At 43.3% G+C, this 23,297-nt stretch overlaps 1 protein-coding gene across 7 annotated transcripts in view; it reads left to right on the top strand.

Annotated features, from left to right (window-relative positions):
* The first annotated feature begins 16,422 nt into the window (after positions 1-16,422).
* The window catches only part of PNPLA4 (patatin like domain 4, phospholipase and triacylglycerol lipase), a 42,510-nt gene continuing 35,635 nt past the window's right edge, over positions 16,423-23,297 (top strand). Inside the window, exons 1-3 of one of the 7 annotated variants that reach the window (XM_073354407.1) lie at positions 16,423-16,646; positions 18,914-19,262; positions 20,549-20,666. In XM_073354407.1, coding sequence (XP_073210508.1) covers positions 19,104-19,262; positions 20,549-20,666 — 277 coding nt within the window. In that variant the 5' untranslated portion in view covers positions 16,423-16,646; positions 18,914-19,103. Of the gene's footprint in view, positions 16,647-16,671; positions 19,263-20,513; positions 20,667-21,395; positions 21,415-23,297 lie in introns of those variants that run through there. The other 6 variants (XM_073354418.1, XM_073354474.1, XM_073354428.1 and 3 more) reach the window with 6 other exon arrangements.

Below are 23,297 nucleotides of genomic sequence, written 5' to 3'. Positions count from 1 at the left end.
GTTAAAGAGCATTCATACGGGGCCACTAACAGGGAGTTTCGAGAGGGAGTTCTCCACATGAAAGAGGAGCAAATACGATACCCTTGGGGCAAGTGGCTGTCTGTAGTGTTCGTTTGTGTTTGGGGGTTACATGCTGTGTGCTGAGCTTGTGTTTGTTTGTTTGTTTGTTTGAAGGACCGTGTGCTGTGGCCGGCAGTTGGAACAAGGTTTGAAATCTAGAAGCCTCTGTTCATTGGCTGAGCCTTAGACAGGGGGCGGGGTTACCAGGCAGGCCAGGGCTTTATAAAGCAGTGAGCAAGCGACCAGGGAGCTTTGCAAACAGGGGCCACTAACAGGGAGTTTCGAGAGGGAGTTCGGAAGGGGAGTAGGAAGGGGGCAAGGTACGCTTGCCATTCTTTAAAACCTTTATACTACACTATAATCAAAACTTCTTGATTTAAACAAAAACCCTATCATTAACTTACGTAACTGTAGGAGAAAATGCAAGGAGCTCCTGGCCCTCAGAGACCATGTACGGGCTTTGGAGGCCAGGCGGAACTGGAGGAGCTAAGGGAGGCAGAGAGGTATGTTGATGAGGCTTTCCAGGACACTGTAGATTTGTCCCACCTCCAGTCAGACAACCCCTGCGCTGTTAAGGAGGATGAAAGGCCCAGAAAAGGAGAGCAGTTAACAGGAACAGAGGGAAACCTTCCCATAGTTGGGACCCTCCTTCCTGATGATGTTGGGGTATCCTCTCGCACTGAGGTTACCTCTCTGGGGGAGGGAACTCCAGTCATTAGGAAAAGGCAGGTGTTAGTAATGGGAGATTTGATCATTAGAAACAAAGATAGCTGAGTTTGTGATGACCGGGAGAACTATATGGTGACTTGCCTGCCTGGTGTGAAGGTTGCAGGCATCTAGATAGACTTATGTGTAGTGCTGGGGAGGAGCTGGTGGTCGTGGTACATGTTGGTACCAATGACATAAGGAAGGGTAGGAGAGATGTCCTGGAGGCCAAATTTAGGCTGCTAGGAAAGAGCCTGAAATCCAGGATCTCTATGGTGGCATTTTCAGAAATGCTACCAGTTCCACATGCAGGGCCAGGTAGGCAGGCAGAGCAGGGGGTGGGGGGCAGTGGCACTATATGTGAAAGAAAATGTAGAATCAAATGAAATAAAAATCTTAATTGAATCCAGATGTTCCATAGAATCTCTATAGATAGTAATTCCATGCTCTAATAAGAATATAACAGTAGGGATCTATTATCGACCACCTGACAAGCACAGTGATAGTGACAATGAAATGCTAAGGGAGATTAGAGAGGCTACCAAAATAAAAAACTCAGTAATAGTGGGGGATTTCAATTATCCCCATATTGACTGAGTACATGTTACCTAAGGACAAAATGCAGAGACAAAATTTCTCGATACTTTAAATGACTACTTCTTGGAGCAGCTGGTACAGGAACCCAAAAGGGGAGAGGCAACTTTCAATCTAGTCCTGAGTGGAGCACAGGATCTGTCCAAGAGGTAACTATAACAGGACCGCTTGGAAATAGTGATCATAATATAATAACATTTAACATTCCTGTGGTGGGAAGAACACCTCAACAGCCCAACACTGTGGCATTTAATTTCAGAAAGGGGAACTATGCAAAAATGAGGAGGTTAGTTAAACAGAAATTAAAAGGTACAGTGACAAGAGTGAAATCCCTGCAAGCTGCATGGACACTTTTCAAAGACACCATAATAGAGGCTCAACTTAAATGTATACCCCAAATTAAAAAACAAAGTAAAGAATTAAAAAAGAGCCAGCGTGGCTTAACAATCATGTAAAAGAAGCACTGAGAGATAAAAAGCCATCTTTTAAAAAGTGGAAGTCAAATCCTAGTGAGGTAAATAGAAAGGAGCATAAACACTGCCAAATTAAATGTAAACATGTAATAAGAAAAGCCAAAAAGGAGTTTGAAGAACAGCTAGCCAAAAACTCAAAAGGTAATAACAAAATGGTTTTTTAAGTACATCAGAAGCAGGAAGCCTGCTAAACAACCAGTGGAGCCCCTGGACGATGGAGATACAAAAAGAACACTTAAAGACGATAAAGTCACCGCAGAGAAACTAAATTAATTCTTTGCTTCAGTCTTCACTGTTGAGGATGTTACGGAAATTTCCAAACCTGAGCTGTCTTTTGTATGTGACAAATCTGAGGAATTGTCACAGATTGAAGTGTCATTAGAGGAGGTTTTGGAATTTATTGAGAAACTTAGCAGTAACAAGTCACCGGAAGCAGATGGCATTCACCCAAGAGTTTCGGAGGAACTCAAATGTGAAATTGCGGAAATATTAAATATGGTTTGTAACCTGTCCTTTAAATCAGCTACTGTACTCAGTGACTGGAAGATAACTAATGTAATGCCAATATTTAAGAAGGGCTCTAGAGGTGATCCTGGCAATTACAGACCGGTAAGTCTCAAAAAACCGAACAGGATGTTAGGAATCATTAAAAAAGGAATAGAGAATAAGACGGAGAATATCTTATTGCCCTTGTATAAAACCATGGTATGCCCATATCTTGAATACTGCATACAGATGTGGTCCCCTCATCTCAAAAAAGATATACTGGCATTAGAAAAGGTTCAGAAAAGGGCAACTAAAATGATTAGGGGCTTGGAACGGGTCCCATATGAGGAGAGATTAAAGAGTCTAGGACTTTTCAGCTTGGAAAAGAGGAGACTAAGGGGGGATATGTTAGAGGTCTATAAGATCATGAGTGTGTGGAGAAAGTGAATAAGGAAAAGTTATTCACTTGTTCCCATAATATAAGAAATAGGGGCCACCAAATGAAATTAATGGGTAGCAGGTTTAAAATAAATAAAAGGAAGTTCTTCTTCACTCAGTGCAGAGTCAACCTGTGGAACTCCTTGCCTGAGGAGGTTGTGACAGCTAGGACTATAACAGGGTTTAAAAGAGAACGGGATAAAATCATGGAGGTTAAGTCCATTAATAGCTATTAGCCAGGATGGGTAAGGAATGGTGTCCTTAGTCTCTGTTTGTCGGAGGGTGGAGATGGATGGCAGGAGAGAGATAACTAGGTCCTTACCTGTTAGGTTCACTCCCTCTGGAGCACCTGGCATTGGCCACTGTCAGTAGACAAGATACTGAGCTGGATGGACCTTTGGTCTGACCCAGTATGGCCATTCTTATGTTCTTATCCTCCCAGTTTGACAGTGAACCATTAATAACTACTCTTTGAGTATGGTCTTTCAACCAGTTTTATATTAATTCCTCTACACTATATTTCTCTAGTTTGCTTATGAGAATGTCATACTGGACAGTGTCAAAAGCCTTAGTGCACTCCAGATATATCGAGTCTACTACTTTCCCCCTATCTACTAGGCTGCTAGTGGGTTTGAAGTGAGCTTTGCATTATTGGTCCATAGTGCAACACTTTATTATGGAGAAGATAACCCAAAAAGTACATTTGTATCTCAAAATTACTGAGAGAATATGTCTGGATGAAGAAAGTAATACACACTGGAAAAAATAACCCCAACCATACATACAAAATGATTGGCTCTAAGTTAGCTGTTACCACTCAAGAAAGATGTTGAAGTTATTATGGATAGTTCTCTGAAAACATCCGGTCACTGTGCAGTGGCAGTCAAAAAAGCGAACAGAATGTTAGGAATCACTAGGAAAGGGATAGATTATAAAACAGAAAATATCATAATGCTACTATGTAAATCTATGATATGCCCACACCTTGAATACAAAGTACAGTTCTGGTAGCCCCATCTCAAAATAGATATATCCAAATTGCAAAAGATGCAGAGAAGGGCTACCCACATGGTTAGAGGTATCAAACAGCTTCAACACAAGGAAAGATTTAAAAAGATTGGGAATGTCCAGTTTAGAAAAGAGATGACTAAGGGAGGATATGAGAGAGGTCTAAAAAATTATGAATGACATTGAGAAAGTGAATAGGGAAGTGTTATTTTTGGCTAAATGTAACACAAGAACTTGCAGTTAACTGGTGAAATGAATAGGCATCAAGTTTTTTAAAAAGCCACACCACACAGTCTTGTTTCCAGGGAATGTTGTGAAGGCCAAAAGTATAAATGGGTTCAAAACAGAATTAGATAAATTCATGGACGATAGGTTCATCACTGGCTATTGGCCAAGATTTATCAGAGAGGCAACTCTGTGCTCTGGGTGTCACTAAACCTCCAATTGCGAGAAGCTGGGACTGGATGTCAGGGGACGGATCACTCAAAATTTCCCTGTCATGTTCATTCCCTTTGAAGCATCAAACACTAGCTAATGTCTGAAACAGGATACTGGGCTAGATGGACCACTGGTCTGACCCACTATGGCTGTTCTTATGAATATTTTGTACATTTAACATCTAAATATCGTTTTGGCCATTTAAAGGCTCCCAAGGGAAGTTACTACCTATAGTTTCAGCGGTTGGTAGCATCATTTATTATTGAATTAATATGAGAAAACAAAACAACCCATTACTCAGCAGTTGGACTAGTTCAGTGGAGTTACCGATATAAAATGTAGTCTTTGCGGGCCTGAAGAACATACACAGACTCTGTGCAGGTCATGAATAAACTCCACAAATCAGACCCTTTCTTCAAAAAAAAAAAAAAAATAAGTGGTGTTTCCAATCTGCAAAAGGCTCTTCACACCATCTTCTTACCACTCCATCCTGTACACCATTTATTCTCAGCCATGTATTTGAGTTTAAGATTCAGACACACTGTGCCACATATATAACTGTCTCATGGAATAACTTAATATAATATCTGAAAAATCGCTTAAATGACCTTCTGGTAACCTATACCAAAAATGTTAATTTTCAAATTGTGTCTCCCCACCCCCCCATGCCTCTGTTATCAGTTTACTAACTTTCCACAGAGTATTTCAGAGAGCTCCTGAAATAGGGAACTATAACAAAAATTGATAACCTTTTGGACATTTCTAATGGAAAAGTCAAAATTGATTGACATTTTGAATTTTTTCCCCTGTACTTAGTAGCTTATAATGAATGTTTACTTAATTCCAAGATATTATTCAATGGAAATATTGACTCACTCTGTCAGTTAGCCCATTAAGGTCTCTGTGCAACAATAGGTAATTATATAGGATGAAATTCACCACTGTGCAGAGAGCACCACAAGGACTGTACACCATTTAAGCCCTACTTTAGGACTTAAATGATGCAGAGGCCTTATACTAGCTCTCTGCATAAGGGAAAAATTGACTCAGTGATTATGCAAGACACTTCACTCCAATTGATAATGATGGCTATCAGTTAAAGGCTTCAGATACTTTACAGGACACCTACAATCAACCAGACTAAACAGAAATGCATAATAGAAAAGTGAAGTTATGAATCAATAATGTACAACATCCCCGCACTTTTGGTGACAGGCCATTTTATTTCTGCAAAGTACCAGTTATACCCACTTTCCACTTCCTCCTTAAAATATTTGTAGATTGTCATAATTTCTCTACCTCCCCACCTTAGGTAAATATTAGGTCTGTCAAGCGATTAAAAACATTAACTACAATTAATCGTACAATGTAATAAATTAATCGTGATTAATCATAGAATCATAGAATATCAGGGTTGGAAGGGACCTCAGGAGATCATCTAGTCCAACCCCCTGCTCAAAGCAGGACCAGTCTCCAACTAAATCATCCCAGGGCTTTGTCAAGCCTAACCTTAAAAATATCTGAGGAAGGAGGTTCCATCACCTCCCTAGGTAACACATTCCAGTGTTTCACCACCCTCCAAGTGAAAAAGTTTTTCCTAATATCCAACCTAAACCTCCCCCACTGCAACTTGAGACCATTATTCCTTGTTCTGTCATCAGCTACCACTGAGAACAGTCTACATCCATCCTCTTTGGAACCCCCTTTCAGGTAGTTGAAAGCAGCTGTCAAATCCCCCCTCATTTTTCTCTTCCGCAGACTAAACAACCCCAGTTCCCTCAGCCTCTCCTCATAACTCATGTGTTCCAGTCCCCTAATCATTTTTGTTGCCCTCTGCTGGTCTCTTTCCAATTTTTCCACATCCTTCTTGTAGTGTGGGGCCCAAAACTGGACACAGTACTCCAGATGAGGCCTCGCCAATGTCGAATAGAGGGGAACGATCACATCCCTCGATGTGCTGGCAATGCCCCTACATATACATCCCAAAATGCCATTGGCCTTCTTGGCAACAAGGGCACACTGTTGACTCATATCCAGCTTCTCGTCCACTGTAACCCCTAGGTCCTTTTCTGCAGAACTCCTGCCGAGCCATTCGGTCCCTAGTCTGTAGCGGTGCATGGGAGTCTTCCGTCGTAAGTGCAGGACTCTGCACTTATCTTTATTGAACCTCATCAGATTTCTTTTGGCCCAATCCTCTAATTTGTTTAGGGCCCTCTGTATCCTATCCCTACCCTCCAGAGTATCTACCTCTCCTCCCAGTTTAGTGTCATCTGCAAACTTGCTGAGGGTGCAATCCACACCATCCTCCAGATCATTTATGAAGATATTGAACAAAACCAGCCTGAGGACCGACCCTTGGGGCACTCCACTTGATACCGGCTGCCAATTAGACATGGAGCCATTGATCACTACCCATTGAGCCCGACAATCTAGCCAACTTTCTATCCACCTTATAGTCCATTCATCCAGCTCATACTTCTTTAACTTGCTGGCAAGAATACTGTGGGAGACTATGTCAAAAGCTTTGCTAAAGTCAAGGAACAACACATCCACTGCTTCCCCCTCATCCACAGAGCCAGTTATCTCATCATAGAAGGCAATTAGATTAGTCAGGCATGACTTGCCCTTGGTGAATCCATGCTGACTGTTCCTGATCACTTTACTATCCTCTAAGTGGTTCAGAATTGATTCCTTGAGGACTTGCTCCATGATTTTTCCAGGAACTGAGGTGAGGCTGACTGGCCTGTAGTTCCCAGGATCCTCCTTCTTCCCGTTTTTAAAGATGGGCACTACATTAGCCTTTTTCCAGTCGTCCGGGATTTCCCCCGATCACCATGAGTTTTCAAAGATAATGGCCAATGGCTCTGCAATCACATCCGCCAACTCCTTTAGCACTTCGGATGCAGCACATCCGGCCCCATGGACTTGTGCTCATCCAGTTTTTCTAAATAGTCCTGAACCACTTCTCCCCATGGTGTGCTGCCCAATGCAGTAGTCTGGGAGCTGACCTTGTTCGTGAAGACAGAAGCAAAAAAAGCATTGAGTACATTAGCTTTTTCCACATCCTCTGTCACTAGGTTGCCTCCCTCATTCAGTAAGGGACCCACACTTTCCTTGACTTTCTTCTTGTTGCTAACATACCTGAAGATACCCTTCTTGTTACTCTTAACATCTCTTGCTAGCTGCAACTCCAGGTGTGATTTGGCCTTCCTGATTTCACTCCTGCATGCCCGAGCAATATTTTTATACTCTTCCCTGGTCATTTGTCCAATCTTCCACTTCTTGTAAGCTTCTTTTTTGTGTTTAATATCAGCAAGGATTTCACCGTTAAGCCAAGCTGGTTGCCTGCCATATTTACTATTCTTTCTACACATCAGGATGGTTTGTCCCTCAATAAGGATTCTTTAAAATACAGCCAGCCCTCTTGGACTCCTTTCCCCCTCATCGTGCTGTTAAATAATAACAGAATACCATTTATTTAAATATTTTGGATGTTTTCTACTTTTTCAAATATATTGATTTCAATTACAACACAGAATACAAAGTGTACAGTGCTCACTTTATATTTATTTTGGATTACAAATATATGCACTGTAAAAAACAAAAGAAACATCATTTTTCAATTCACCTCACACAAGTACTGTAGTGCAGTCTCTTTATCATGAAAGTTGAACTTACAAATGTAGAATTATGTACAAAAAAACCTGCATTAAAAAATAAAACAATGTAAAACTTTAGAGCCTAGAAGTCCAATCAGTCCTACTTCTTGTTCAGCCAATCGCTCAGACAAATAAGTTTGTTTACATTTGCAGAAGATAATGCTGCCTGCTTGTTTATGTCAGCTGAAAGCTAGGCGTTTGCATGGCACTGTTGTAGCCGGCATCGCAAGTATTGACATGCCAGATGCGCCAAAGATTCATATGTTCCTTGATGCTTCAACCACTGTTCCAGAGAACATGCGTCCATGCTGATGACGGGTTCTGCTCGATAATGATCCAAAGCAATGCAGATCGATGCATATTCATTTTCATCATCTTAGTCATATGTCACCAGCAGAAGATTGATTTTCTTTTTTGGTGGTTTGGGTTCTGTAATTTCCACATCAGAGTGTTGCTCTTTTAAGATTTCTAAAAGCATGCTCCACACCTCATCCCTCTCAGATTTTGGAAGGCACTTCAGATTCTTAAATCTTGGGTCAAGTGCTGTAGCTCTCTTTAGAAATTTCACATAGGTATCTTCTTTGCATTTTGTCAAATTTGTCATGAAAGTGTTCTTAAAATGAACAACATGTGCTGGGACATCATTCGAGACTGCTATAACATGAAATATATGGCAGAATGTGGGTAAAACAGAGCAGGAGTCGTACAATTCTTCCCCAAGGAGTTCAGTCACAAATATAATTAACGCATTATTTTTTAACAAGCATCATCAGCATGGAATCATGTCCTCTGGAATGATGACCAAAGCATGAAGAGGCATATGAATCTTTAGTGCATCTGGCATGTAAATATCTTGTGACGCCAGCTAAAACAGTGCCATGTGAATGCCTGTTCTCACTTTCAGATGACATAATTAAAACGTGGGCAGCATTATCTCCCATAAATGTAAACAAACTTGTTTCTCTTAGCGATTGGCTGAACAAGAAGTAGGATTGAGTGGACTTGTAGGCTCTAAAGTTTTACATTGTTTTGGTTTTGAGTGCAGTTATGCAATAAAAAACCCTACATTTGTAAGTTGCACTTTCATGATAAAGAGATTGCATGAAAGTACTTGTATGAGGTGAATTGAAAAAATACTATTTCTTTTATCATTTTCACAGTGCAAATATTTGTAATAAAAAATAATGTAAAGTGAGCACTGTACACTTTGTATTCTGTGTTGCAATTGAAATCTATATATTTGAAAATGTAAAAAAAAATCCAAAAATATTTAAATGGGTCTTCTATTGTTTAACAGTGCAATTAAGTGTGATTAAATTTTTTAATCATGATTTTTTTTGTTTAGTTCATCACATGAGTTAACCGTGATTAATTGACAGCCCTAGGCTTCGAGTCTATCCAGCTAGGCCCCTACCTCCTATTTTTTTCCTGCTCCTATCTGATTTCCAATTTTGTCTTTCTCTTTCTGGCAATGCAGAGCCTAGATCTGAATGTAATGCTTGAGGTTCAATTGGCCTACAGCTAGAAAGAGACAATGACTAGGATCATCCGGCTCTGAGAAAAAATGTCTTTGCATACGACACCCAAAATGCCATTGAGTTCTTTTGATGCTGTATTGCATTATAAACTTGTATCTAATTTCATGTCTATTATGGCACTAGGTCTCTTTGATTTACTGCTGTCTATGATTCAGGTCTCCAAATTATTTCCCACCAGAACAGTAAATAGGCCAGATCATCAGTTCTAATTCAGAGGAAAAAAGGATGAATAATCATTTTGGAGCTTGTATTTTAACAAGAAATCCTCCACAAGAAGGATGTGGAGAAATTGGAGAGAGTCCAGCGAAGGGCAACAAAAATGATTAGGGGTCTGGAACACATGACTTATGAGGAGAGACTGAGGGAACTGGGATTATTTAGTCTACGGAAGAGAAGAATGAGGGGGGGATTTGATAGCTACTTTTAACTACCTGAAAGGTGGATCCAAAGAGGATGGATCTAGACTATTCTCAGTGATAGCAGATGACAGGACAAGGAGTAATGGTCTCAAGTTGCAGTGGGGGAGATTTAGGTTGGATATTAGGAAAAACTTTTTCACTAGGAGGGTGGTGAAACACTGGAATGCGTTACCTAGGGAGGCGGTGGAATCCCCTTCCTTAGAAGTCTTTAAGGTCAGGCTCGACAAAGCCCTGGCTGGGATGATTTAGTCATGGTTCGGTCCTGCTCTGGGCAGGGGGTTGGACTAGATGACCTCCAGAGGTCCCTTCCAACTCTGATATTCTATGATTCTAAGTTGAACCTCATTTTATTTTTTCCTTTTATCTAATATTTCAGCAGTCCTGGCCGCACTCTTACTGGCAACTCCCAAGTGTGTCATCTGTGAGTTTCATTGGTGTTATATCTCCTCTTGTTGAACATTTACTAAGGTGTTAAATAAAATAGGATCAGCACTGATCCTTCTGATACCTCACTAGTCATCTCTTCACATTTTAATACATTACCATAAACATTTTTATGGTCCTTCAATTTATGTATCAGTATTTTAATCCAAGCCAATGTGAATTAATGTTGCAAGACACTGTATTTAATCTTTCACTAAAATCCCAAACCATGTATATTACATCCACTGTATATAGATTTACTATGCAGAGTTCATAATAAGTAGGTGTTCAGTGGATGACAGAATGTAAATGTATTCGCTTCTGAATATGTCTAATGGTTGTCAGTAAAAAAAGAATTTCAAATTAAAAGTCTTTCCCCACTGATTTTCTCTTTATATCCCTCTTCATTTTCCACTTGCCATCTTGAAACTTCTGTATAGTTCATGCCAGCTCTTTGTATAAATTTCCTTTCTTGAGAAATGGTATAGGTATTGTGACCAAAACTACCCCTTGATTTAGGCCCCACATGCTCTTGTAATAATCTTTGTACAAAATATGCTTTCTGAGATATCATTCGGAAACAACTCACTTATCAATATCATAGTGAAATATATGTAGCAAAATTATATGTAAAGTTATGAATTCCCCTACATGAAGTTATTAGCACATGTTCAAAATCAGACAGCCCTACCTATTACGTTATCTATCACTTAAGATGACAAAGGCACTAGCACCTTTGGGCCTCTTGAAGAGATCCTGACCGAGGAGAGGGTCAGTCATCATCTTGCTCGAAGTCTATGGGTGAGAAATGGCATCGTAAACAAAGCCTTGAACCAAAACTTGATAGATTGAGTTTGAGACTTTTAGGTGCATGTTTTCACTTTTATTTGTGGTAACCATTTATAACTTTCTCTCTTATTCTTGAATTCCCTTGAAATCCTGTCTTCTTTTGTTAATTAACTTGTTTTATTTTTAATCTAAATTAGTCCAGTGCTGTGTTTAAACTGAACTGTTTGTTACTTTAAGTGGAGTAATCAAACTGTTGAATAGTGACTCCTCACAGGGGTAACACACCTTACTATCTGAACTGTCCAGTAGAGGGCTGAACATTGCAGAACATGTTTTTGGGAAAATCTGGGACAGAGTGTGCTGGGAGTGTGCTCCCCTCTTCATGGAAAGCACTGGCCTCTCCCTGCAGCTCCCAGCTGTTCCTCCTACCTTTGCTTCTCCCAGCATGGGGCAGCTCGCAGTATGCCATCTCAGCTGTCTCACAGGTGTTACCCCAAAATGTGGCCCCCCAAGCACCCCAATAGTGGCCTGTTTGTAACTGTAAACCAATTATCAATTTGGCCTGCTTCAAGGAGTAACAGCAGGTGGCCTGCCCTAGAGTAATTGCCAGGGTTTTACCAGGAGTTTGTCTCTAACCCTCAGAGGACTGACTCCACAGAGCAGACTAGTTTTGTTAACCCATGAGAAGACACAGATAACAGCCTTCTGCTCAAAGGATTAAACACTTAAAAATAATTCTTCAAAAACAAAATAACATTTATTCAAAGAAAATAATCAGTTAGTCTTATCAAGAAAGAATACACTAAAATACAGGACACACAGCATTTAGGAATCATACACATAGGCTACACAGATCATATAGCAGATACATTGCATAATATGGCACACATTGATCCCCTCATACATGTGTATAAAACCTTAATACAATGCTATTAAATCTATTACAGTGTAACAGAGATTTCCATACATATGTATAAAGCAACATTACAATGTTATACCTTAAAGAAAGCTAAACAATAACATTCTATAAGTGATGCTTATTCATTCATAAAATGGGTGAAGTACAAATCCATTCAAACGCAGGCATCCACCTTTATTTACAATCATACTCATGCATTCCTTATAATTAAAAAGGAATTATATACTTACTTTCCTTCTTTATAATCCCTCTGTACTATCTCAAGAGTCCTTCTGTTCTGTCAGCTACTGCTGCTTCTTCACTGCTAACTCTTGCTCTTCTCTTGCTACCTTCTTGCTTTGCTCCTGCTTGCTCTCTTCCACTTATACACACACCCAAGCCTGTCAGCTCTCTGCCTTATATACAATTTTTGGCCTTCTTTGATTGGTTGCTTTCTCAATTCCAGCTATTAGCATGGATCTTTCCCATGGGGTGATACCTGCTTAGCCAATCAGCTTTACTTGTCATTTTTGCTGCTAGTTGAGAAGTTTCTCCTCACCCCTCCGTTCAGACATTTTGGAGTTAGCTCAGCCCCGCCTTGCTGAACTTTATTTCACCATAATCTTCTGTCTGCCATTGGTCAATTCAGTCCAAATCCTCTATTTTAGATTTCTATCTATAAACTATTATTTCTTATCAAAAGCCTTAAATCTGAAATGAACTACATTTCTATACATGTTTAAGCATTATGACACCGTCACCACCTTTGTTATGTTAATTGGGAGAGATGATTTCTACAATGTTTTCTGCCCCATCTTTGGATGTTTAGAGTTGCCTGGCCTGACTGCTTTCCATGGTACTGTTGATTTCCTTACACAGCAAAAAGCAGCTAAAAGCCTCTTGTATCACAAGGAGCCCAGCTGCATCAAGTGACTGAGCAACCTGGGGGGGAGGAACATGACCCTGCATGCACCCCCCTCCCTTGCATCACCTCTGACTGGAGGATAGCTAATGTAACACCATTTTTTTTTTAAGGCTCCAGAGGCAATCCTGGAAATTACAGGCTGGTAGGCCTAACTTCAGTACCAGGTAAAATGGCTGAAACTATAGTACAGAAAAGAATCAGACACACAGATGAACATCATTTGTTGGGGAAGAGTCAACACGGTTTTTGTTAAGAGAAATCATACCTCATCAATCTATTACAATTATTTGTGGTTGGGGGGGAAGGGGGTCAACAAAGATCTGGATAAGAGTGATCCAGTGGATATCGTTTACTTAGACTTTCAGAAAGCCTGTGACAAGGTCCCTCACCAAAGCCTCTAAAGCGAAGTCATGGGATAAGAAGGAAGTTCATCTCATGGATCAGTAACTGGTTAAAAGATAGGAAACAAAAGGTAGGAAAAAATGGTCAGTTCTCACAATGGACAGAGGTAAATAGCAGGGTTCCCCAAGGATCTGTACTGGGACAAGTGTTGGTCAATCTAATCATAAATGTCCTGGAAAAAAGATAGTAAGTCCAAAAGATAGTAAGATAAGTCCAAAAGAGAATAACTCCAAAACTGACTGTGAAGAGTTACAAAGTGACTCTCAAAACTGGGTGACTGGGTAATAAAATGGCAGATGAAATTCAATGTTGATAAATGCAAAGTAATGCACATTGGAAAACATACTCCCAACTATACACCCAAAATGATGGAGTCCATATTAGCTGTTACCACTCAAGAAAGAGATCTTGAAGTCATTGTGGATAATTTTCTGAAAACATCTGCTCAATGTGCAGTGGCAGTCAAAAAGCAGAAAGAATGTTAGGAACTATTACGAAAGGGATAGATAATAAGACAAAAATATCATAATGCCACTATATAAATCCATGGAATGCCCACACCTTGAATACTGCATGCAATTCTGTTTGCCCCATTTAAAAAAAATGATATATAAGAACTGGAAAAAAGTACAGAGACGGGCAACAAAAATGTTCAGGGGTATGGAACAGCTTCCAAATGAGGAGACATTACAAAGACTGGGACTGTTTATCTTAGAAAAAGAGATGACTTAGGAGGGATATGATAGAGGTCTATAAAATAATCAGCGGTGATGAGAAAGTGAACAAGTGTTTTTACCCCTGCAAATAACACAAGATTCAATGAAATTATTAGGCAGCAGGTTTAAACCAAACAAAAGGAAGTACTTCTTCACACAACTCAAAGTCAACCTGTGGAACTCTCTGCCAGGGGACGCTGTGAAGGCCAAAGGTATAACTTGGTTAAAAAACAATTAGAGAAGTTCATGGAGGATAGGTCCATCAATGACTGTTAGCCAAGATGATCAGGGACTCAACCCCATGGTCTGGATGTCCCTAAGCCTCTCACTGGACTAAGCTGAGATGGGACAAAAGGGAACAGATCACTTGATAAACGCCCTGTTCCATTCATTCCCTCTAAAGCACCTGGCACTAGCTGCTGTCAGAAGACAGGATACTGGGCTAGATGGACCACTGGACTGACCCAATGTGGCCATTCTTATGTTTTAGGAATGAGGCATATACTTTAAATGGGAAATACACCTTTCAGAAACAACCTGAGTTGTTGAAAAATGTGTCAAATTAAACCACATATAACATTTTTCAAGACGCTTTTAGCATTTCTCTCAAATCAGAATTTACATTTTTCTAGGCAGTTTAAGTTCATACTTAACAAATGTATGGTAAATGTAATTTTCAATCATTCCTTAAGCATTTACATCATGTTTAAAATAATTACTCCTCAGTGAATTGTGCACCACTGCATGCACGTAGAATTAATGACCCCCAGAGATTTCTTTGCTTCCTCACAGAAAAATGACTTTCTGACAGGCACGCAAAGGGAACCCACAAAAGCAGTCACGTGCCCCTCCCCAGCAGCACGGGCAAGTCATTTAGGGTGCCCAGAGCAGCCAGTGGATAGGTAAATCACTGGGGGCTGGGGGCCTGGGGATGCCTTAGCCAGGTTCAGGTCAGATGTCCACCCAACTTCCATGCATCCAGACCCCCCTGCACCCAGACTGCCCCCCATCCCATCCCCTGCATCTGGAGTCCCCCAGCACCCAGACCCCCCTGCTGATCCCCAACCACCTTCACCTGAACTGCCCTGCAGAGTCCCATTGGCCCTGCACCCAGAAACACAATGAGCCCCTGACCATGCAGATCCCTCGTGCACCCAGACCCTCCCACCACTGAACCACCCGCACCCAGATTGCCCCACACAGAACCTTTTCAACCCACTCCTGGATTCCCCCCGAGTCTCTAAACAGTTGGATCCTGCCAGGCATAAAATTCTGCCAATTTTGTCAATAAATAAATGTGGAGGCTCAGCACTAACATGGCAGTGGGAAGCACAAGCCACTGGTTGCACAGAGGTGGAAGATCACCCTGCAGCCATTCACCCCCCTGCTCACCACAGACCTCTGGGACAGCTCTGGCCATTGTGCTGTGTCAGGATTGGGTGCAGGTTCACTGAAAAGTCTGAGGGAGGAGTGAATGAGGGGCACATGCTGGGGGGAGACTTGAGGGGGTTTCAGGAAGTCCCTCAAATAGAGGGGAATGGGAAAATGGTATACATGGAACTTGAGGAAGCAGGAATAGAGGAATGGCAGGAGTCCCCGGGGGTGAGCAATAAACTCAACCAACAGAAGCTGTAAATAAAAATCATTTTTCGTTGTTACACATACTAAAAACATAATGGGAAATCACCACATCTATCATCCGCATATTGTAAATCAAATTTAGGTTGGGAGGGAGCTTGTGTAAAATATCACTCGCACTTAAAGTGGCCCCTCAGAAGCCTCGTGTTTGCCATTAACTGATAACGGAATTTATTTAGTCCAGAACAGTATCTGAGGGGCTGGGTTGCCTCCAGTGGGTGGGGCTGGAGCCAAGGAAACGTTCCTTCACATTACATCAGGCAGCAGAAGCCATTTCAAAATAAAACTGTAGCGAGTACATCGATTCCAGGCGCCTGTTGGGAGGCTGCTTCCTCTGACCCAGACTGACTGGCCTCAAAGGGCCGAAGCAGCAGAACGTTGCTAGTCGCCGACTCCACAAAGCCCAGGCAAACCGCCAGGAAGCGGGGCACATGCACCGCCGCCGCCGCTCCGCACGGGGATCCTGGGCGGGCCGCCTGGCACCCGACAGACTGCCCCCCCCCCCCGGGCCTTAAGCAAGAAGCTTAGGGGGGCAACGCCCGGATGCAGCGGCTCATTGCCGCCCCGCAGCCCAGCTCACGGACCCTCCCCTTGCTCAGGCCCCGGGGGCTCCAGCGCCTGCCGGGCCCCGCACGTGCCACAGCTCGCGCAGGACCCCGGCCAGTCGCCCACTCCCTGCGCGCGCGAGGGAGGGGCGGGGGCGCGGAGGACTTTGCCAGGACCTCCTCTGTCGCAAATCGTGTGCCTCGTTCCAACGCGAGCACACTGCACGTGCGCCGGGTGGGGGTGGGAGGGGCCACGAGACGCGGGAGCGCCGTCTGTCCTCGCGCACCGACCCCGTTGTGAGGCGCGCGAGCCCGATCCCGAGTGGAACGGCGCAGAGCGGCGCATCGTGTTAATTCTGTCTCGCCTCTTGACGCGTCCCACGCGTGCGCGACTCGAGCTCCCGATGTCGGCGTCCTCCCAGCGGGCAGGAAGCGAGATCTCGCGAGGTTTCGACCTGGCGAGGGCGGCGTGGGGCCGGGGAGCGTCTCTCGGTTCGTTGGCGCCGAGTTGGTAGAACAATAGGCGCGTCGGCGGCGGCCAGCGCGTGCAGGGAGAAGCGGTGCGGGGGCCTCCCCAGCGCCCTTCCCTGGCCCAGACCCGCGCGGGGCTCTGACGTTAGGAGCCAGCGGCGGCGGCGGCGGCGCGTCCTGTCCTGCCTCCGCGTGCGGGGGCGGCGGGTCCCCCCCCCCAATTATGACCCCCTCGGGCTGGGGGGCTGCGCTGTGGCCTGGGGGGAATCTCCCCTCTCCCCGCTGGTCACAGGGCGTCTCCGAGCGGACTTTGAGACTGTGACAGCCCCGCTCAGACTCGGGTTATTTTTTCCTTCCCCCCCCCCCCCCGTGCGTGTATTGCGCGGAGCCGGCTTTAGGGGAAATGGTGCCCTGGGCCCCCCCGCGGGCTCCCCGCCCTCCGTCGCCCCTAGCCCCTGCACCGCCTCTTGCGCCCGCGCGGGGAACCTGGGGTGGATGCACGGAGCAGCGGGCGTTGCTGCTGGCTGCCCTCTAACGGCTGCTTCCGCCCACCCCGCGGGGGCGGGGGGAGAGCGAGAACATCAGGGCTCCCTCCCTGCAGCCCAGGTCACTTCCCCACCTGGCTGCCGAAGAGAAGGGCAGAGAGCAGCGGCTCCTGGTGCTCGCCTCACAGCCCAGATGGGGAAAGTGACCTAGATGCAGGGGGCCCTTGCTGTTGCTCCTCGTTCTCCCCATCACAGTCCCCGAGGGGAGCATGAAGAAAAGGAGGACTTGTGGCACCTTAGAGACTAACCAATTTATTTGAACATAAAGCTTTCGTGAGATACAGCTCACTTCATCGGATGCATCCGATGAAGTGAGCTGTAGCTTTTCTTTTTGCAGATACAGACTAACAGGGCTGCTACTCTGAAACCTGTCATTATGCAAGGGGAGCATGGAGGAACATGGTGCGGGAGCCATATCTGTGTGTCATTGCTCGCCTCCGCTCCCCCATGTTCCTCTGCTGGGAGGAACCGGGGAGAAATCTGGGTGCCCCTCACACATGGTGCTCTCCTGCCACCCAAGAGGAGTTTCTGACACTACACCAGCAGCGCGCACCTCTGCTCTGCTGCACGGCACCCCCTTGACCACTTGCACTCTAGGTAGTCACCCAGGTTCCCCTCTTGCTCCTCCGCCCCAAGGCTGGGCCTGGTATTGGGTGACGCTGCATAGGCAGTTACACAGTTTCTCTTGCATAGTCAATGCAGGTGTTTGAGGCAATAACAAATCACTCCAAAATTCTAAAAATAAAATGAATGTGATTGGACAACAGACTACATTGGAAAGGGCACTCATGGGCAGGTGTAGTGACTTATCCCTCCCATTTGAGCTGCCTTTCACTCCCATTTGAAATTGACTGCATTTCAAGATGATGCTTTCCCTTTATGATCGTGGATTATCAGGATCTGACAGTGTTTTATTTGAAGTGGAAGTCAAGGCAATCTTCCCTCCTACATTATCTTTTTTTTTTTTTTTTGACACTTAGCATTAATTAACTTCCAGACAAGGAATGCATTTTCAGTTCTTCTATGTAATTGTCTCGAGCGTGTATTTATAATGATGTAGCTGTGTTGGTTTCTGGCAGGGCCAGTGGAGCCCTCCCAAAAGTCTTGGGGCCAGGGGCCCCTGCCTCTTCCGGCCGAGCTGAAAGCCAGAGTGGGCCGGGAGCTGGGAACCCTCCACCTACTCTGGGCGGGGGGCCGCAGAGCAGAGACACAGGCCTGGGACTGCTCTCCACCCCCTACCCTGGACAGGTGGAAGGTCCGTGGCATGGCATCCAACAGCTGCCCAGGCTCCCCACTGGCTGCCAACAGGGGGCAGAGAGATGGGGTGGGGGCAGGTCCATGGCAAAAAGGGGATGGGCTAGGCCCATCCACTTTCAAAAAGTTCCAGGATATTTGAAAGACAAGGCAGGTGAGGTAATATCTTTTGTACCAACTTCTGTTAATAAAAGAGACACGGTTACACAGTTCTTGAGCTCGAAAGTGTGTCTCTTCCAGCAACAGAAGTTGGCCCAATAAAAGGTATTACCTCACCCACCTTCTTTCTCTAGAGCTTGTATTGTCACTTGCAAAATATGGCCCAATCCTGCAATCTAATCTGTGCAAGCAGAGTCCTTATAGATCAGTTTGATGATGTGTTACTGATTACCTTCTACATGGCTCCCATTGTATGGTAAGGGCCTTGACATACAGCTTTTTTTTTTATTGTCATTCAACTTGATTTTGGCTTTCTGTGTTTTCCACCAGATATTTTAAATATTATTAGTGGATGATGGGACATTTCTCTTGCATAACCTTGTAATGTCCAACAATACACTCATCTGGTGGTGGCGTAACTACCTCATTCATTACAAGTCTGCGGCTGTAAAATGATCCTGCTCTGAGCACATCCATTCATTGTTACACCATCTGGATTCAAGGGCTACTTTGTAGAGGAATGTGGGCCACTAAACACATGTGTAGCATCCAAAGGCAATGGCCTTCATTGAAAGAGCATGGACTGCATGGTAGCATATTTTTCAAAATTCACCAGTTTTGGACGGGTGTTCTGGGTTGCTGCCATGTAAGAGCCACACATGTTAAATCCACATATAAAGTAAGTATCTACTTAATTTATTTTTTCTATGGTATAGGTATTCATGGTACTCTTTCAACAAGACCAGATTCCTTCCACTAGAGTTTACTGTCTTAGGGTTTGATGAATTGAGGACTACTCGCATAAGGGTTTGCAGGTTTGGACACTAACTCAGAAAAATGACCGGACTAAGGGGTAGAGGTAGGGAAGTAACAGAAGATATGTAACTTGCCATATAGGTTTCTTGTTGTTCTTCTAGCTTTGTTAAGAGGAAAATAAAACCTCTGTGTAGTTTTAGTAAAAATGAGATGATTACAGGTGGAAGACTAGCTGAAAGAAATAAGTGTTTAGGAGAGACTTGCAGGAGGGCATGAACTGAGGTGATTTGATTTACTGAATACGGGAATTAGTCCTCATGTGTGGGGGGGATGAGGCATGAAGACCAGAAAAAGAGGTTAAAGGATTTGGTAAGGTAGGATTAGAGCATAGAATTTGAGTATGACTATGGAAGGTATGCAAGGAGAAAAGCCTAAGGCTGTGGAAACATGATTGAAGCAGTGGACAAGATCATTTATGAAATATAAACTTAATCTTGGTGTTTGCACATCATGTTCTACACATACTGCTTGTAAGTGGCGTAGTCTACTACAGTGGTTCTCAAACTAGGGCCTCCACTTGTTCAGGGAAAGCCCCGGGGGGCCGGGCTCTTTTGTTTACCTGCTGCATCTGCAGGTTTGGCCGATCGCAGCTCCCTCTGGCCACGGTTTGCCGCTTCAGGCCAATGGGGGCTGCGGGAAGGGCGGCCAGCACATCCCTCGGCCTGTGCCGCTTCCCACAGCCCCCATTGGCCTGGAGCAGCAAACTGCGGCCACTGGGAGCTGCGATCGGCCGAACCTGCGGGCACGGCAGCTGAACAAACTGGCCCGGCCCGCCAGGAGCTTTCCCTGAACAAGCAGCGCCCCTAGTTTGAGAACCACTGGTCTACTGTACTTAGTTTTAGACATTTACTTAGATCAGTTTCAGCTTTGAAAGTGTAAATTACTGCATGCTGTTGTTTATTATAAATAATAGCATATTATATATTATGGAAGAGTGTTACACTGTACAAATATGTAAATGACATGGAGCTTTTATTCATCTTTCTAAGGAAAACATGCCCAGCTAGTTTTAAAAAGCACATCGTAATTTTTCACAGCATTATTTTAAATACTTCAGAAAAAAAATAAGCTGAGATTTTCCTGCAACCATTTCTTTTATTCTTTCCTTCAAAAGATTAACCTTTGATTGCCTTAATATGGGTGTCCCAGGTACAGAATGAATGGCTGATAATGGACATGGCAACCGCTGTTGGTGCTAAGAAAGTTAAAACAGCCTATGGGAAAGGGCCCAAAGCAACATATGATGAAAGACAACTCAAGATGGAAGGTATTTAATACTTTTGTTCTCAGTTAAACCCCAAATATCTTGTTTTTTTCATCAAATTACTGTATAATATAGAGTTAAGTATTTTGTAAAAAAAACCCAAAAAACCCCCACAACATACAAGAATTTTTTATTGCTAATAAAAAAGAGTTTTATATTTTTTCCACAGTGCACTAAATAATAATTATTATGGTTCACTGTGGTACATTCTGCAATTTAAAAAATAAATTTTATTCAACCAATACACTATTGGTCCAATCCAGTTGAAGTCAGCAGAACTCTTTCTGTATACTTTATTGGGAATTGGCTGATGATTTAGAAGAAGCTGAAACGGTCTACCAAATGACAAGGATGCAATCTGGTATTATTTTGTAGTTCTTTACTCCATAACTTTAGCTTGTATGTTGGTAGCATGAGGTGACTTAGTAATGGAGTCTTTGTGTGAGCTTTGGGCTCAATCAGAAGCCCATTGAAATCAATGGAAGGACTCTCTTTGACCTCAGTAGTTTTTGAATTAGAGCCTCTGCGTTTGATACAGCTCACCACTTGGGGCTTTTGTGGTTTTGAAGACACACCAAAGGAAGACTCTCATAAGTATTTACTCCTATCTGATTTCTTGATGCTTATTAAGTTGATAGTTATTTTACAATCCCTGGAAAGCTGCCCCAGTGTGAATATAAATTTGTGAATACCTTGCATCTCTTCTTTCATGCCTTCGCGTATTTTCTCAAGATAAAGTCCAAGTTAAATTGTAAGCTTGTTTATTGAACTAGCAATGCATGGTAGCTAACCATCCAGCATGCTAATGTAATATTTTAAGTCTTTTCATTTAGTGCAAATATTTATCGTGTCTCATCTAAACTGCTTGATAGCTCTCATTCAGTATATTTTTGTTCATAAAAATGGCCCATTTGTTGGCAGTTCCTTTGTTAATTCTCGTTAAAAATTTTGGTGAAATAAGTCTATAGCAAATGTTAGGCTGTGGGTTGTTATTTTTAAAATATTTTTTACCATTATTTGTGTAACAGTATTTCCCAGAAGCCCAACAGAGATAGAGGCACCATTGTGCTAGCTGCTGTACATACACATGTAAGAGACAGCCCTGCCCTCAAATGTTTAGTGTGTAAAGTTACATGTCCTGCAGTACTTGCAGACTCAATGAGTGAGCAAACATTCTTCATCCACTCACATGTATTGCATTGCAGGATTAGGGCCTAAATAGACAAGACAGATTAAGAGAAGAAATACCAACTACATAGAAATTGATTTTTCTTTGGCACTTAAAATACATTTCCAGTTCAAATGAGTTTGCACACATAAGTAGCTGCATCTTCAGTTCTTTTTACACTTCATTCAAGGTCTCTGCACATCTTTAAATAACAGTTCTATGGAACACTTAAGAAGGCTCGTGGCAGTAGGAATTCAAGCAGTTCCTTTATGCCACTGACATTGGACTCTGTCTGCTTGACAGCCTTTTATTTGCAGCACTGGAATTTTGAACTAGTGACCACCTGTATTGGTCAGTGGTCCAGTGTAATCAGCAAACAGGCCGGGTAAAATTGTTGCTGTTCTTATAAAGGAAGCTTTAAATGGTTGTGGGGGAGGGGAGTTGTGGGGGAAGGATTAGTTTTAAATTTGAATAGGTTTGATACATAGATATTTTGGGACAGAGGAAAGGGGACAGAACTTTAAAAAACAAAGGCTTAGTCATGAGTGTTTTTCATTTTACCTACTCCAATACTACAAATTTATAAATACCCTTATGTTCTTTGGCTTTCCTCTAACCAGATCTGTACCCTAGGGACCTTGTTATGGTACATTGTAGAATTCTCTGTGCCCTTGCCCACCTGTTCAGAATGTCAGATTTGTCATTTCTTTGGGACCCTTTCTCGTTACCTAAGTTGGTGCAAAGGTGCTGGTATACTGGTGTAAGCCTGTTCCAAAAAAATATCCCTTGTAAAGAAGACGCCTTCTTCAAGGCATAGAGTTTGCTCTGTCTGCTCTGTTCTTGCTTCACAGAAGATGCAGGAAGGATGTATGAGACATGGGTGATCCAGAGGCGGGAAGGACTGATTTGAGAGTGGTAGGGTCTATGGCCTAGGTAAGCTTGTCTCCTTGTCTTTACGATGGCCCATAGGCATTCTGTATAACAGGGGCACCAGTTAGGGCAGCCCTTGGGATTGCCCTAGTTTGTGCCATGTGGCAAACCAGCCCCTAGAAGTCTCTGAACAGGGGAGGTGAAGCTGTCAAAGAATCAATCCTGAAGCACTTGCATGAGAGGAAAGTGATCAGGAACAGCCAGCATGGATTCACCAAGGGAAGGTCATGCCTGACTAATCTAATCGCCTTTTATGATGAGATTACTGGTTCTGTGGATGAAGGGAAAGCAATGGATGTATTGTTTCTTGACTTTAGCAAAGCTTTTGACACGGTCTCCCATAGTATTCTTGTCAGCAAGTTAAGGAAGTATGGGCTGGATGAATGCACCATAAGGTGGGTAGAAAGCTGGCTAGATTGTCGGGCTCAACGGGTAGTGATCAATGGCTCCATGTCTAGTTGGCAGCCGGTATCAAGTGGAGTGCCCCAAGGGTCGGTCCTGGGGCCGGTTTTATTCAATATCTTCATAAATGATCT

Source organism: Lepidochelys kempii, chromosome 1 (genome assembly GCF_965140265.1).
Source record: "Lepidochelys kempii isolate rLepKem1 chromosome 1, rLepKem1.hap2, whole genome shotgun sequence".
NCBI lineage: Eukaryota > Metazoa > Chordata > Testudines > Cheloniidae > Lepidochelys > Lepidochelys kempii.
This window is presented reverse-complemented; position numbering and strand designations above follow the sequence as displayed.